Source organism: Haliotis rufescens, unplaced genomic scaffold (genome assembly GCF_023055435.1).
Source record: "Haliotis rufescens isolate VD_foot unplaced genomic scaffold, xgHalRufe1.0.p SCAF_13, whole genome shotgun sequence".
NCBI classification, from domain to species: Eukaryota; Metazoa; Mollusca; class Gastropoda; order Lepetellida; family Haliotidae; genus Haliotis; species Haliotis rufescens.
In genome coordinates this window covers 12,856,558-12,869,183 of record NW_025963813.1, presented here as the reverse complement: position 1 = coordinate 12,869,183, position 12,626 = coordinate 12,856,558, and the positions used below count along the sequence as shown (strand labels likewise).

General features: G+C 40.4%; 2 protein-coding genes across 11 annotated transcripts in view; one reads left to right on the top strand and one right to left on the bottom strand.

The window, feature by feature from the left end:
* LOC124139127 (ATP-dependent translocase ABCB1-like) overlaps positions 1-12,626 on the bottom strand; it is a 176,530-nt gene that overhangs the window by 84,319 nt on the left and 79,585 nt on the right. The gene's annotated exons all lie outside the window — the stretch shown is intronic.
* Positions 1-12,626, top strand: part of LOC124139128 — a 79,671-nt gene that overhangs the window by 55,296 nt on the left and 11,749 nt on the right. Inside the window, exon 1 of one of the 6 annotated variants that reach the window (XM_046506158.2) lies at positions 346-458. The exons of 2 other annotated variants lie outside the window; for them this stretch is intronic. In XM_046506158.2, the coding sequence (XP_046362114.1) occupies positions 431-458 (28 nt within the window). In that variant the 5' untranslated portion in view covers positions 346-430. Of the gene's footprint in view, positions 1-345; positions 459-3,649; positions 3,809-3,864; positions 3,953-11,318; positions 11,454-12,626 lie in introns of those variants that run through there. 3 more of the 6 variants (XM_048394204.1, XM_046506160.2, XM_046506159.2) reach the window with 3 other exon arrangements.

Genomic DNA, 12,626 nt, shown 5'->3' with positions numbered 1-12,626 from the left:
CGTGATATTTGACGAACATAGCAAAGTCTCACTGATAAAACTTGAACTTTTCACCTTACATTCACCTTTATAAACCAATATCCATTAACATTAAACACTTAACATACCTTATGCATTATAAAACTCAGGCATATCAAATGTGTCTAGTCAGCAGTTTAACTTAAAGGCTGTCTGGGCTACTAAATGTTCAAGTCAAGACCTGGGGTGTTGTATTAGAATGACTACAGCAGGATCTGTAGAGATCTGTCAACAAACCGTTGTCCTACCCGAGTAGTACTTGAATGTGTGGACAAATGTAGATATGTAGGTTAAAGGACAAGCATGCTTACATGGCCACATACACGTCCGTGGCATAAGACTGTCCTGTGAGAGGACGGAGGAGGGATAGAAGGCTCTCACAGTGGATTATTAATATTGACATCTAATCACCATGGCATATTCAGAGGACACAGAAATTGGTAGGTCTTGTGTGTTGTGATAGTATTGTGTTTCAGAGGTGAGGTGAGGTGAAATGGGGTTTAACGTCGCGTCCAAGATTATTGCACTTATATAGCGACGTGCATGTAGGTGTGTGGCTGCTTGTACTAGTCCGGACTGATGCCGATTTATAGTGCTAGCACACTGAGATACCATGCCACAGTTTAACATGAATACCCCACTCAGACACAGTATACTGACTCCGAGCCAACCAGTCCTTGTTTTAGCCCCTTAATGCCGAGCGCCAGACAGGGTAACAACAAGTACCATCTTTTAACGTCTTTTGGTGTGACGCGGTCGGGGATCGAACCCCACACCTTCCGCTCTTCAGTCGGACGCTCGTACCATTAGACCACGGAGGCGGTCTTGTGTTTCAGAAAAGACATTGGTGACAGTATTGAGTTGTGGGATAGTGACAGTTGTGTGTATTGGATAGAGATAGTCTTGTTTTGTGAATAATTCTTTTGGCAATCATATCACTAAGATTGTTTTGTCAAGGGATCACTTATGCTAGTCTGTCTACTGCGATTCACCTTATTCAGTTAGGTAAAACAGTGTAGTGGATCTGGTCAATTAATGACCTTGATTTTCAGAAAATCTAAACCACCATCTCCAATCCAAACAAATTATTCCACCACAGCATAACATCCTAAATTGAATTGTAATTTCCAATACCTTGTACACAAACACTTCCTAATGAAACACATTTAACACAAACACAATACCTTTTTTCCCAAAAGGTCACACAGTCTATAAACATTAAAGGAAATTACTTCTGTTACCATAAGCTGCGGAACCGAATGTCCGAATCACTCTGGCGCTATTATATATAGTCTCATTACTCTCACATGATTAGCTTCTCTACGGAGAGAACCTACATGGCAATGAAAGAGTTTCTGTATCCGTTTCTATCCCATTGTCCTAAACTACATCTTTTTCTCAGCCAACATTGGCAAGAATTTCACACTGATTTTCCCCATACATGTGTACTCAAGCAAAGCAAAATTTACGAGGTACGTCAAGTGACATCAAGCACTGACTGGGCCTTTGCTTGTCAATAGTGTTGAATACAGAAGCAGTAGACGATTGTGTGATAAAACTGCAAGTGTTGAGGTAGTACAGTTCAAGTTGACCAGCTGGGATCTACAATGGACATTTCATATCGAATTTATTTGCCTTTCAAGCAATTATGATGTGGATCAATACTGGCTTGGTTTACAGTGAAGCATTCACCTTAAGCAGACTTCACAATAAGGACTGGGCTATTCATACTGAGTGAGTGAGTGAGTTGGGTTTTACGCCGCTTTTAACATTATTCCAGTTATATCGCGGTGTGTCAGCTTAATGTGGGAGGAAAGCCCGAAGTGATGCAGGTTTCAAATGTTTACCACTTCGGTGAAACCCACGAGCACGGGTATGGTGCTGACAAACCTAGAAACATAATTGGGGCGAACCGGGATTCGAACCCACAATCATAGGTTTCTGGCGTGCCCAAGGGACGCAACTCTTCACAGCAAATCGCGGCGCCTCAGACGAGTGGGCCACCTGTGCCCTCCGCTATTCATACTGAGATATGTATGATGGTAATACTCTTTGCTCCTTTCTGTATTTCACATACATCATTTCGGTGAAGTCAACAAACATATGTTTTTTTTATATCAAACCAAGGATCATTATCGGGTTGAATTTGGATTCAAACCCATGATCAGAAGATCCTGTCATGGTTTGGAGATTTGTGAGTGAGCGAGATTTTATGCCGCTTTTAGCAATACTCACACACAATACTCACCAGAAATGGGCTTCACACATGGTTCCCATATTGGGAATCGAACCCAGGTCCTTGGTGAGACGAGCAAACACTATAACCACGAAACTACCCCACCTCCACCCAGAAACATTTAATGCTGGCTTCATATATAATAAACGTCGTCACATGGCATATATTTTTGTATATGACTCCAAAGGGTGCTTTTCAGTCAACTGGAGTGAGTGAGTGAGTATGCCACTTTTAGCAATATTCCAGCAATATCACGGCGGGGGACACCAGAAATGGGCTTCACACATTGTACCCATATCGGGAATCGAATCCCGGTCTTTGGCGTAACGAGCAAACGCTTTAACCACTAGGCTACCCGACCGCCCCTCAGACAACTGGAAGTTTTTTAATTACAATATAAACCGTGTGATTGACCCTTTAATTGTTTTGGTTTTTTGGGTTTTTTTTATATCACTGAATCGATAAAACCTGTTAAAGTATGAATAATAACTTAACAACAGATATCATAATGTGAAAACATGAAATAAAAATGGACAACGCCTGTGTGTAACAGCTTGTTATGTACGAGTTCTATTTCATATTCTCAGCAGGGGGTTATAGCTTTTATGTCCCAATAATGTCTGAAAGTGGAACATGTATATCTGATGGGTGTGACCATTCTCCACTGACCGTAAGTGTGTGTTTTGCCATTTCTATTGTTTGCCAACTCATTAAGATTGTGAAGGTTGAACATTTATTTATTGCAGGCGTGTCATGTCCCCGGCACTCAGCACACGCAGTATTTAACACACGTGATCTTACTCAACTAATCTGATTAGAAGTGGGCGTTAAGTGGTTTAGGCTTATCATTGGCTATATAGGTCATTTTAGGTGTGAATTTATACAGAAAATGTCAGTTGTCAGGAAGGATTTGTTTTCTGTAAAAAACAGGAAGAGAAAATATGATGGTGAGTTGGAATGTGGATGTATACAACAGACAGCAATATCACAGCTTGTAAAGGTCTCGCCTGGACCAGACAAACCAGTGGTTGATAGTATGAGCAACACTTTATAAGGTCACAAATTTTAACCACCAAATCCGTTTATAGTTAGCTCAAACAACAATCATTTGATTCTATAAGGAACTTATGTGCCCTGCAACTCCATAGGGATGAATTTTAATTATTTAGCACAAATTCATACTCATAATGTTGCATAGTCTGGTTTTTTGAAGGCCTATTTTGTAAAAATATCGGTTCATGTCTAAATAGAGATTTCCATCACGTTATGCATATCATCCAAACTTTATTACAGCTAAAATTTATTACGGTTATGATTTAATGGGTTAAGTGTGTCAAGATCTAGTATAGATTGGGATTTGACATGTCAAATCTACATAGACATTAATCTGGGTCACTGAAGGGCTATGTTGAAAGTCCAGATATTTGGACAGGAAATTAGACGACCAAATCAATGACAGTAACAGAAGATGATAATTTACTGCAATTGATCAGGCTATGTGATTGTCCGCGACACACATAGCTGTCTTTGATGTATGACTTCGACAGGGCACAGGTGAGTCATGTGGATAGCGATATTGACGGAGAGGTATAGGCTGTAGATGTCAGCCTGGCAATGCAGCAGCCAGGATACAAGTCGTGTATAGCGAGTCTCATGACTAACCATTATGGAAGTCAGCTGTTTGGGACCATATGTCAGGTGAGTTGTCCTTGCGTGGTCAGTGAGTGACAGGTAGATATCACTGCAGTGATATGTTTGGTGCAGTCAGCTGTATATAACAATTAAGTGAAGTATCAGGACATCATTACCCACACTGCATAATGGTACAGTTTAAACAAATACCGTATTCGACGTAATAAGCGCCCTGGGCGTTCTCAAAATTAGAGATAGGGGCTCTTATTAGAATATTATTTTAGTGAAGAAAAACAGAGTTAAAAGGTAAATTTCGTGGTTTATGTTGACAGCTTGAAATGTTTATGTATGACAGATAAATTTTTCCAGAATTTAATTGCCCAAAATTAAGTGTGCATATAACAGATGAGTGCGTATATTAGGCGAATATATAAGTCTTGTGTACATTGATCAATCGGAAGGGGTGCTAATTAGGATTGTTCACTGGCCAATTTATTAGCGAATATCGCCCTGGGCGCTTATTAGAGCGGGGCGCTTATTACGTCGAATACGGTATCTTGAATGAGTATACATTTATCATCTCAAACTGGCTTCCACAAGGATATCACTAGGAGGTGAGGTGAGGCGAAATGGGGTTTAACGTCGCGTCCAAGATTATTGCACTTATATAGCGACGTGCATGCACGTGTGTGTGTGTGTGTGTGTGTGTGGCTGCTTGTACTAGTCCAGACTGATTCCGATTTATAGTGCTTGCTCACTGAGATACCAAGCCACAGTTTAACATGAATACCCCACTCAGACACAGTATATACTGACTCCGAGCTGACCAGTCCTTGTTTTAGCCCCTAATGCCGAGCGCCAGACAGGGTAACAAGTACCATCTTTTAACGTCTTTTGGTATGACGCAGGCGGGGATCGAACCCTGGACCTTCCGCTCTCCGGGCGGACGCTCTACCATTAGACCACGGAGGCAGTCATATCACTAGGAGATATTGCATCACAATGCTTTGCAGACCATTGAGATGTTATTGGTTACCATGACATCAGAGCCAAATGACATCACATATCTCTCTGCCACCAAAGCACTCTCCTACCCAGAGTTCCATGCGACCAGCATAGTACCTCTGCCACAGGCCAGCACCATGTGACAATTTGTCACATCTTACACAGTCATGATATTGCACATGTTTTTCATCCGTTTCATTTTTGACAAGTCTACATATCTAGATAAACATAAGTTATAGAATGATTGTACGGCTCCACGTGCCTTCATCGAAGCCATACAGAGGGCTAGCGATACGGTCACTTTGATGTGTAAATATGTATTGTGATGCAACTCCCTGCGCAGTTGTAAGCATATCTATATAATTATGCAAAACAATATGTAAAGTGCCCCCAAATACTTGCATTAGTCTGTTCTATTCTGATTTCTGAAAAAGCGTATTTGTTTACAAGAGAAAGTCAGGTCATGTGATATGCAAATTAGCCTGTTGTGTTATGATTAGTCACCACTGCCCGAGTAGGCCACCAAAGCTCGTTAGCTGTACTTTTTACACACAAGACTAGCCTCCGAGTTTTTAAAGTTTATCAATGTGTGATATATTTTATGTCAAAAGATACTCGGGTGAGATTCTCTGCATATCAAGAGTACATGTTCCAAGGAATATAACTGAATCAGAATATACTTTAAGATTATGATTTTGTCCAGCTGCCAACTAGTATGTCCAACATCAGTCTACTGCCTGTAGTTATTCCCTTTGATGGTGGGTTAGTTGTCATGAATGGTATTATGTACCTGACCCAAACTTCCTATGAGAGATATCTATTGAATCGCAACATTATGTATTAACAAGACTAATGTACATGAAATTACATAATCATAATTATATGAGATTAGTGAAAGTGGTTTGAACTATGTGCTGAGTTGTATGACATGTGAGTGTCAGGTCAATGTCAAATACAACCAGTAGATTGCATAAAACCTGATTATCAAAGTCTGGTTCAAGCAATTACTAAAATTGGGAAATTTTAGAAGTGGTAAGAGCATAAAACTTGCACGACAGAATCTCAGCTAAAGGTGTGTTTATCTCGGCTTGTACTTGTCTGGACTTATGCTGTTTTTTATGTATAGGATAAAACACGTCTGAGGGTTGTTATGATATTTAAAACTCGCATCCCGAGGGGCTTGCCCCAAGGGATTTTCCGAGGGAAAAGGTTTTAAATATCACTAACAACCCGAGGGGAAGTGTTTTATCTAACTTATGAACCGAAAAAAGAAACTTAAAACAACATTTATCAACATTTTTATGTTTCGAACATACTTTCCATGAACACTAGAAAACGGGCGTAAAATATCTGTTGCTGGCATACGGATCTTGAAAAGGACATTCTAAAAACATTGTGATTTATCAGCGCCTCTGTAGCCTTGTGGTACACTCACTGGGTTACAGATACGAAGGTTGTGTGTTCGATCCTCGGGAATATAAAGAAAATATTTGTCATTTGATTTTACATTTCATTACATGTTACAATCTGAACCTAAGCTGTATAAATAAAATACCCAGGACATTATATAAAATCCATAGGATATTATAACACATTATATAGCATATATGACTTGAATATCCTATAAAATCCCGGGGATATTATATAAAATCCCAGGGACATTACAGCGTCCCTGTTTATGACATTTAACCCGACCAGAGAGCAATAGGATGACATCACTGGGGGTTTTTAATGCTGCTCTAGTGGTAAGAGCATAAAACTTGCGCCACAGAATCTCAGCTGAAGCTGTGTTTATCTTGTTAGTGACAGGTAGATCTAGGAACACATGGAAAGTTGACTGAGTGGAGGTGAGGTGAGGTGAAATGGGGTTTAAAATTATTTCACCTCTGTGTCACGCGTGCATATGTGTGAGTGGCGGCTTGTACTTGTCTGGACTTATGCTGTTTTTTATTGCTGCTTTAGGGCTAGCCCATTGAGACACCATGCCGCAGTTTAACATGGATACCTCACTCAGACACAGTATACTGACTCCGAGCTGACCAGTCCTTGTTTTTATTTCCTTATTGCCTGGTGCTCCATTCCCTTAATGCGGGGGGCACAGGTGGCTCAGTTGTCCAAGGCGCCGCGATTCGCTGTGCAGAGTTGCGTCCCTTGTGCACGCCAGAAACCTATGATTGTGGGTTCGAATCTCGGTTCACCCCGATTATGTTTCTAGGTTTGTCAGCACCATAACCGTGCTTGTGGGTTTCACCAAAGTGGTAAACGTCTGAGACCTGCATCACTTTAGGCTTTCCTCCCACATTTAGCTGACACGCTGCGATATAACTGGAATACTGTTAAAAGCGGCATACTGTTAAAAGCGGCGTTAAACCAAACTCACTCACTCACTCACCCTTAATGCGGAGCACCAGGCAGGGTAACAACAAGTAATGTCTTTTAATGTCTTTTGGTATGATGAAGACAGCACAGTGTTGGTACAAACAAAAGAGCAACAAATTTGCAAACAAGTATTTTGCTACAGGTGAAATACAAATTTAAGAATGATCCAATTTATGTATTATTTATTGGGGGAATAAATTTTCCAAACCAGTGTATAGATGTTTTTAAAAGGTTCTGCACAAGAGGATCCCTTTTGAATCCGCTTGTGATCGATGGATTTGGCGTAGGTGACAGGCGTAGACCTTGTTAACGAGGACAGGTGGTTTTAAGTGGAATGATAGGATTAGCTTGTTTTCTTCATAAAATCAATTGTTTCATCAGAGAATACCCCTTCAGGAAAATGACATGCTAGGATTAGGTGACAGGTGCTTATATCGTTACAGGTGTGACGTGTCAGTTTCACTGCACGGAGACAGACAAGACAGTCCTCCTCCCTGTCATCATTCCATCACACAAAACTACCTACTTGTCATCTTCTCTCATCCCTGTGTTCACTGAACATGTTAATACAGACGAAATTTCAAGTAATTATTCCACTTCATCGAGCAAGGCAGGTAAATGGCTCACAGAATAGACTGTCTCTTTATACGATGTGAGAATCATGGGAATATTTACTCATCAAAAAAATCGTGGGAATTTTTAGTTATAACATACATCATGACAATACTGTCATGTTGGGCTGTACAGAGACTACATTGTACAGAGGCAGAGACCGAGATGGTATTTAATTTTTTTTTCAAATTACCGTATTTGAGGTAATAAGCGCCCAGGGCGCTCTCAAAATTAGAAATAGGGGACTCTTATTAGAATATAATTTTGGTGAGAAAGAATTGGTGACAAAGAATATAATTTTGGTGAGAAAGAAATCAGAGTTAAAAGATCGTAAATTTCATGGTTTATGCTGACAGCCTGAAATGATACAAAAGAAAAGTTTCTGCGTATTATACACGACAGATATTTTTTCCAGAATTTAATTGCCCATAATTAAGGGTGCTTATAACACGCGAGTGCGTATTAAACACGAATAAATAAGTGTACATTGATCAATCAGAAGGGGTGCTAATTGGGATTGTTCACTCGCCCATATATTAGCAAATATCGCCGTGGGCGCTTATTACGTCGAATACGGTATATGTAATCTCCATGATTGCTATGACGAAGTTCTAAGCAAATCCATTGTGTGGTGCAAGTTGTGTGCAGGCATTGATTAATCTGGACCACACAGGTAAGATGCTAATTACAGGTGTTTTTGTTTTGTTTGTTGTTTAACACTGCACCCAGCAATATTCCAGCTATATGACGGCAGTTTGTAAATAAACGAGTCTGGACCAGACAATCCAGTGATTGACAACATGAGCATCGATCCGATCAATTGGGATCAATGACATGCATCAACCAAGTCAGAGAGCCTGACCACCCGATCTCTTTAGTTGCCTCTTACGACAAGCGTGGGTTGCTGAAGACCTATTCTAACCCGGATCTGCATGGACCAATTACAGGTGTAAAACCACATGATCCAAAATGTTTGTAGGATAATATTTATCTCAACAACCATGTAAGATTATTAATTACATGCTCCAATATATTGATGTTAAACAGAGGTGAATGGCTAATCCTGACCACTCAGGTAAGCTGCTAATTACAGGTGAAACACAACATGCTCCGATATATTGATGTTGAACAGAGGTGATTCGTCAATCTTGACCACTCTGGTTAGATTCTAATTACAGGTTTAACACAACATGCTCGAGGACAGTGACGGTGCACACAGGTACACTATTTATTTTAATCAACAGTAATATACAGGTGTGACAGCTCAGATGCTAATTACAAGCATGCTATATTGATAAGTGTGCTTCATACTTGTGATGTAATTAATCATTCACTTAGGTAATATGTTAATCACTGGTGAAACTTTGAAGTAGCACTGATAAGTAAACAGCATCGATACGATTGCCATAAATCTGAAATCTTATGGGCTAGAATGGTGAGATGAGATTGGGCTAGAAGGGTGAGGTAAAATGGGGCTAGAAGGGTGAGGTGAGATGGAGCTTTAAGGGTGAGGTAGGAAGTGCCGTGGGCTTTGAAAGGTGAGGTGAGAGGTGAAACGGGGCCAGAAGGGTGAGGTGAAATGGGCTAGAATGGTTTGGTGAAATGGAGCTTTAAGGGTGAGGTGGGAGGTGCAATGGGCTTTAAGGGTGAGGTGGGAGGTGCAATGGGCTATAAGGGTGAGGTGGGAGGTGAAATGGGCTATAAGGGTGAGGTGGGAGGTGAAATGGAGTTTTAAGGATCAGGTGGGAGGTGCAATGGGCTTTAAGGGTGAGGTTTGATGTGCAATGGGCTTTAAGGGTGAGGTTTGAGGTGCAATGGGCTTTAAGGGTGAGGTGGGAGGTGAAATGGAGCTTTAAGGGTGAGGTGGGAGGTGCAATGGGCTTTGAAGGGTGAGGTGGGAGGTGCAATGGGCTTTAAGGGTGAGGTGGGAGGTGCAATGGGCTTTAAGGGTGAGGTGGGAGGTGCAATGGGCTTTGAAGGGTGAGGTGCATTGGGGATACAAGAGTGAGGGGACGTTTATTTCACTTTCATAGCAACATGTATAGCACCTGGGTGTGGTTGCTTGTACTATTCCGGACACCACAGTTTCACATGGATAGCCCACTCAGACACAGTACACTGACTCCGAACCAACCAGTCCATTTTTTATCCCATAATGCCAAGCACCAGGCAGGGTAAGAACAAGTACCATCTTTGAATGTCTCTTAGTATGAGACAGCTGGGTGATATAACCACCAATCACTCCTCCCCTGCATCCCAGCCACACAAGTCCATATATCACAGTTCCTGTCTGGTCACGGGGGCCCGGCTGTCCCAGTCGTCTAAGGCGCCGCGATTCGCTGTGCAGAGTTGCGTCCCTTGGGCACGCCAGAAACCTATGATTGTGGGTTCGAAACCCGGTTCGCCCCAATTATGTTTCTAGGTTTGTCAGCACCATACCCGTGCTCGTGGGTTTCACCGAAGTGGTAAACGTCTGAGACCTGCATCACTTCGGGCTTTCCTCCCACATTAAGCTGACACGCCGCGATATAACTGGAATACTGTTAAAAGCGGCGTTAAACCGAACTCACTCACTCACCCTGTCTGGTCACACAGCAGCACAGGGATATCTCTTGTATATCACCTAACCCAACATCTGAGCTTTTCATTGGGGGATAATCTCGGCCTGGAGTTAGGATTACTCGCCCTAAGGTCAAGTTGCACAATTCACAATGCTGAGGGCAATGCATGGTATTTGTCAAGCACTGGTATCAGGTAGCTACGGGCTATGTACACAGGATGTTCTTGTGTCTCCAGGTGACTAATTAATATGGAAAAATAGATCAAAATAGAAGGTGAGCGTTTGTGATGTTTCACTTCACAAATGTATCAAAAATAACAAGAATATTTTCCTGGGCTCATCCAAACAAACCATCCTCGACTGATAAGTCATGATGGTATTCTATTTGATTATATCATCAAACCATTATCAAAAATAACAAGAATATTTTCCTGGGCTCAACCAAACAAACCATCCTCGACTGATAAGTCATGATGGTATTCTATTTGGATTATATCATCAAACCATTATCAAAAATAACAAGAATACTTGCCCGGGCTCAACCAAACAAACCATTCTCTAGGTAAAGTCATGATGGTATTTTATTTGATTATATCATCAAACAATTATCAAATTCCCCATAATGATCATGACACCTTCTGGCTAATCAATTAGTTGTCCATTTCAATGACGACATCCAACTGTCACCTGTCTCAGGTTATGAATTAAACCAGGACACCTATCAGGTGTAATCAATTGCAGTATTGTCAGCTTCCTATCAAACACCGATAACGAAAGCCAGGTAAGAAATTGTCTGTCGTTCACCAGACATCAATTTCACAGGTAGGCAGTTGCTGATTTAACAGGTAGGCTGTCATAGCGCGCTAGTCATACCCACGTGATGATTACAAGTGACTGGGCCACGACACACACACACACAGTTTGCCTGGTCTGTGACAGCTGGTGGGGAAAGTTGTCTCCCTCGCCCTTGTCAGGTTCACACTGCTGTGGATATATGCTAAGTAGTTCCAGGTAAATCCAAAATTCATGTATTCATTTCTGAAGGAATGACTGAAATGTATTCAGTTACGCTGTCAATCAATGCTATTGATTTTGTCAATGACATTAGTTCATGTATGTCCAAATCTAATTTCATTAAGACTTCCATTTCAAGACAATAACTATAATTCTTTTTCAATACAAACAACAATCACTGTTGTTGTTTGTACTTAATTAACAGCCTTCAGGACTGGGGGCTGTTGTTTTACCAGCCTTCAACACCCAAGGTGTCATTATCAATGTGTTGTTATAACAGTGTTCAACAGCCAATGTGTCATAAGGGACATTGATTATTGAACAGCATGATTGACAGCCAGAGAGGTTATATTATGTTTATAGCACTTGACATATTCACCACACATCAGACATGCCTACATACAGCAGTGGAGGCAAGTATTTTCAAAGTTTAACAATGTTTCAAACTTTAGGGTGTAGAAAATGTGTATAACAACCTGTATAGTACTTTCAAAACTGAAAACATAGTTGGTATTGTATATAATACATGTCATTGTAAACGATTTCTAAGATGTCATGGCTTTGTATTATTTCAGTGATAATTCTATATTATGCAAAATGGCTTTTCCCCTACTTGCACATTGAAATTGCTCATGGTTTCAAAACCAACAGAGATAACTTTGTTTGGTCAACTAAAGACCTTCTTAAAATAAATAATGTTATCATGTAGTTATCATGTCAATTGTATGACATGTCCTTTCCTCAAGGAAAGAATTCACCCTGAGCCTAAAAATCAAGATATGTTTACTTCCTTGTCAAGATGATATGTAGAATGTTGAAGTTTCCTGACGACAGCTTATTGATACAATTTCCATAGAGGCTTCTAACTAAACAGGTGTTTTAGTGAACAAAAACATATTCAGTAAGTTAGTTATAAAGTGATAATGTTATTATTTGATAGTTTGATAAATCATTTTCAGTCTCTCAAAACATGATGGTTTTTGTTAGAAATACTTAACAAAAGGATGTATTGATTTTGACATTATTTTGGTTGAAAAAAACATAACTCTAAGGTAAAACATCACACAATTGAAAGGTAAAAATATACAAGAGCATTTTCAACATTGTATCATTTTCTGATGATTATTCTTATCCATTTCATCAGAAAATGTTTGGTGTCATGGCGTGAAC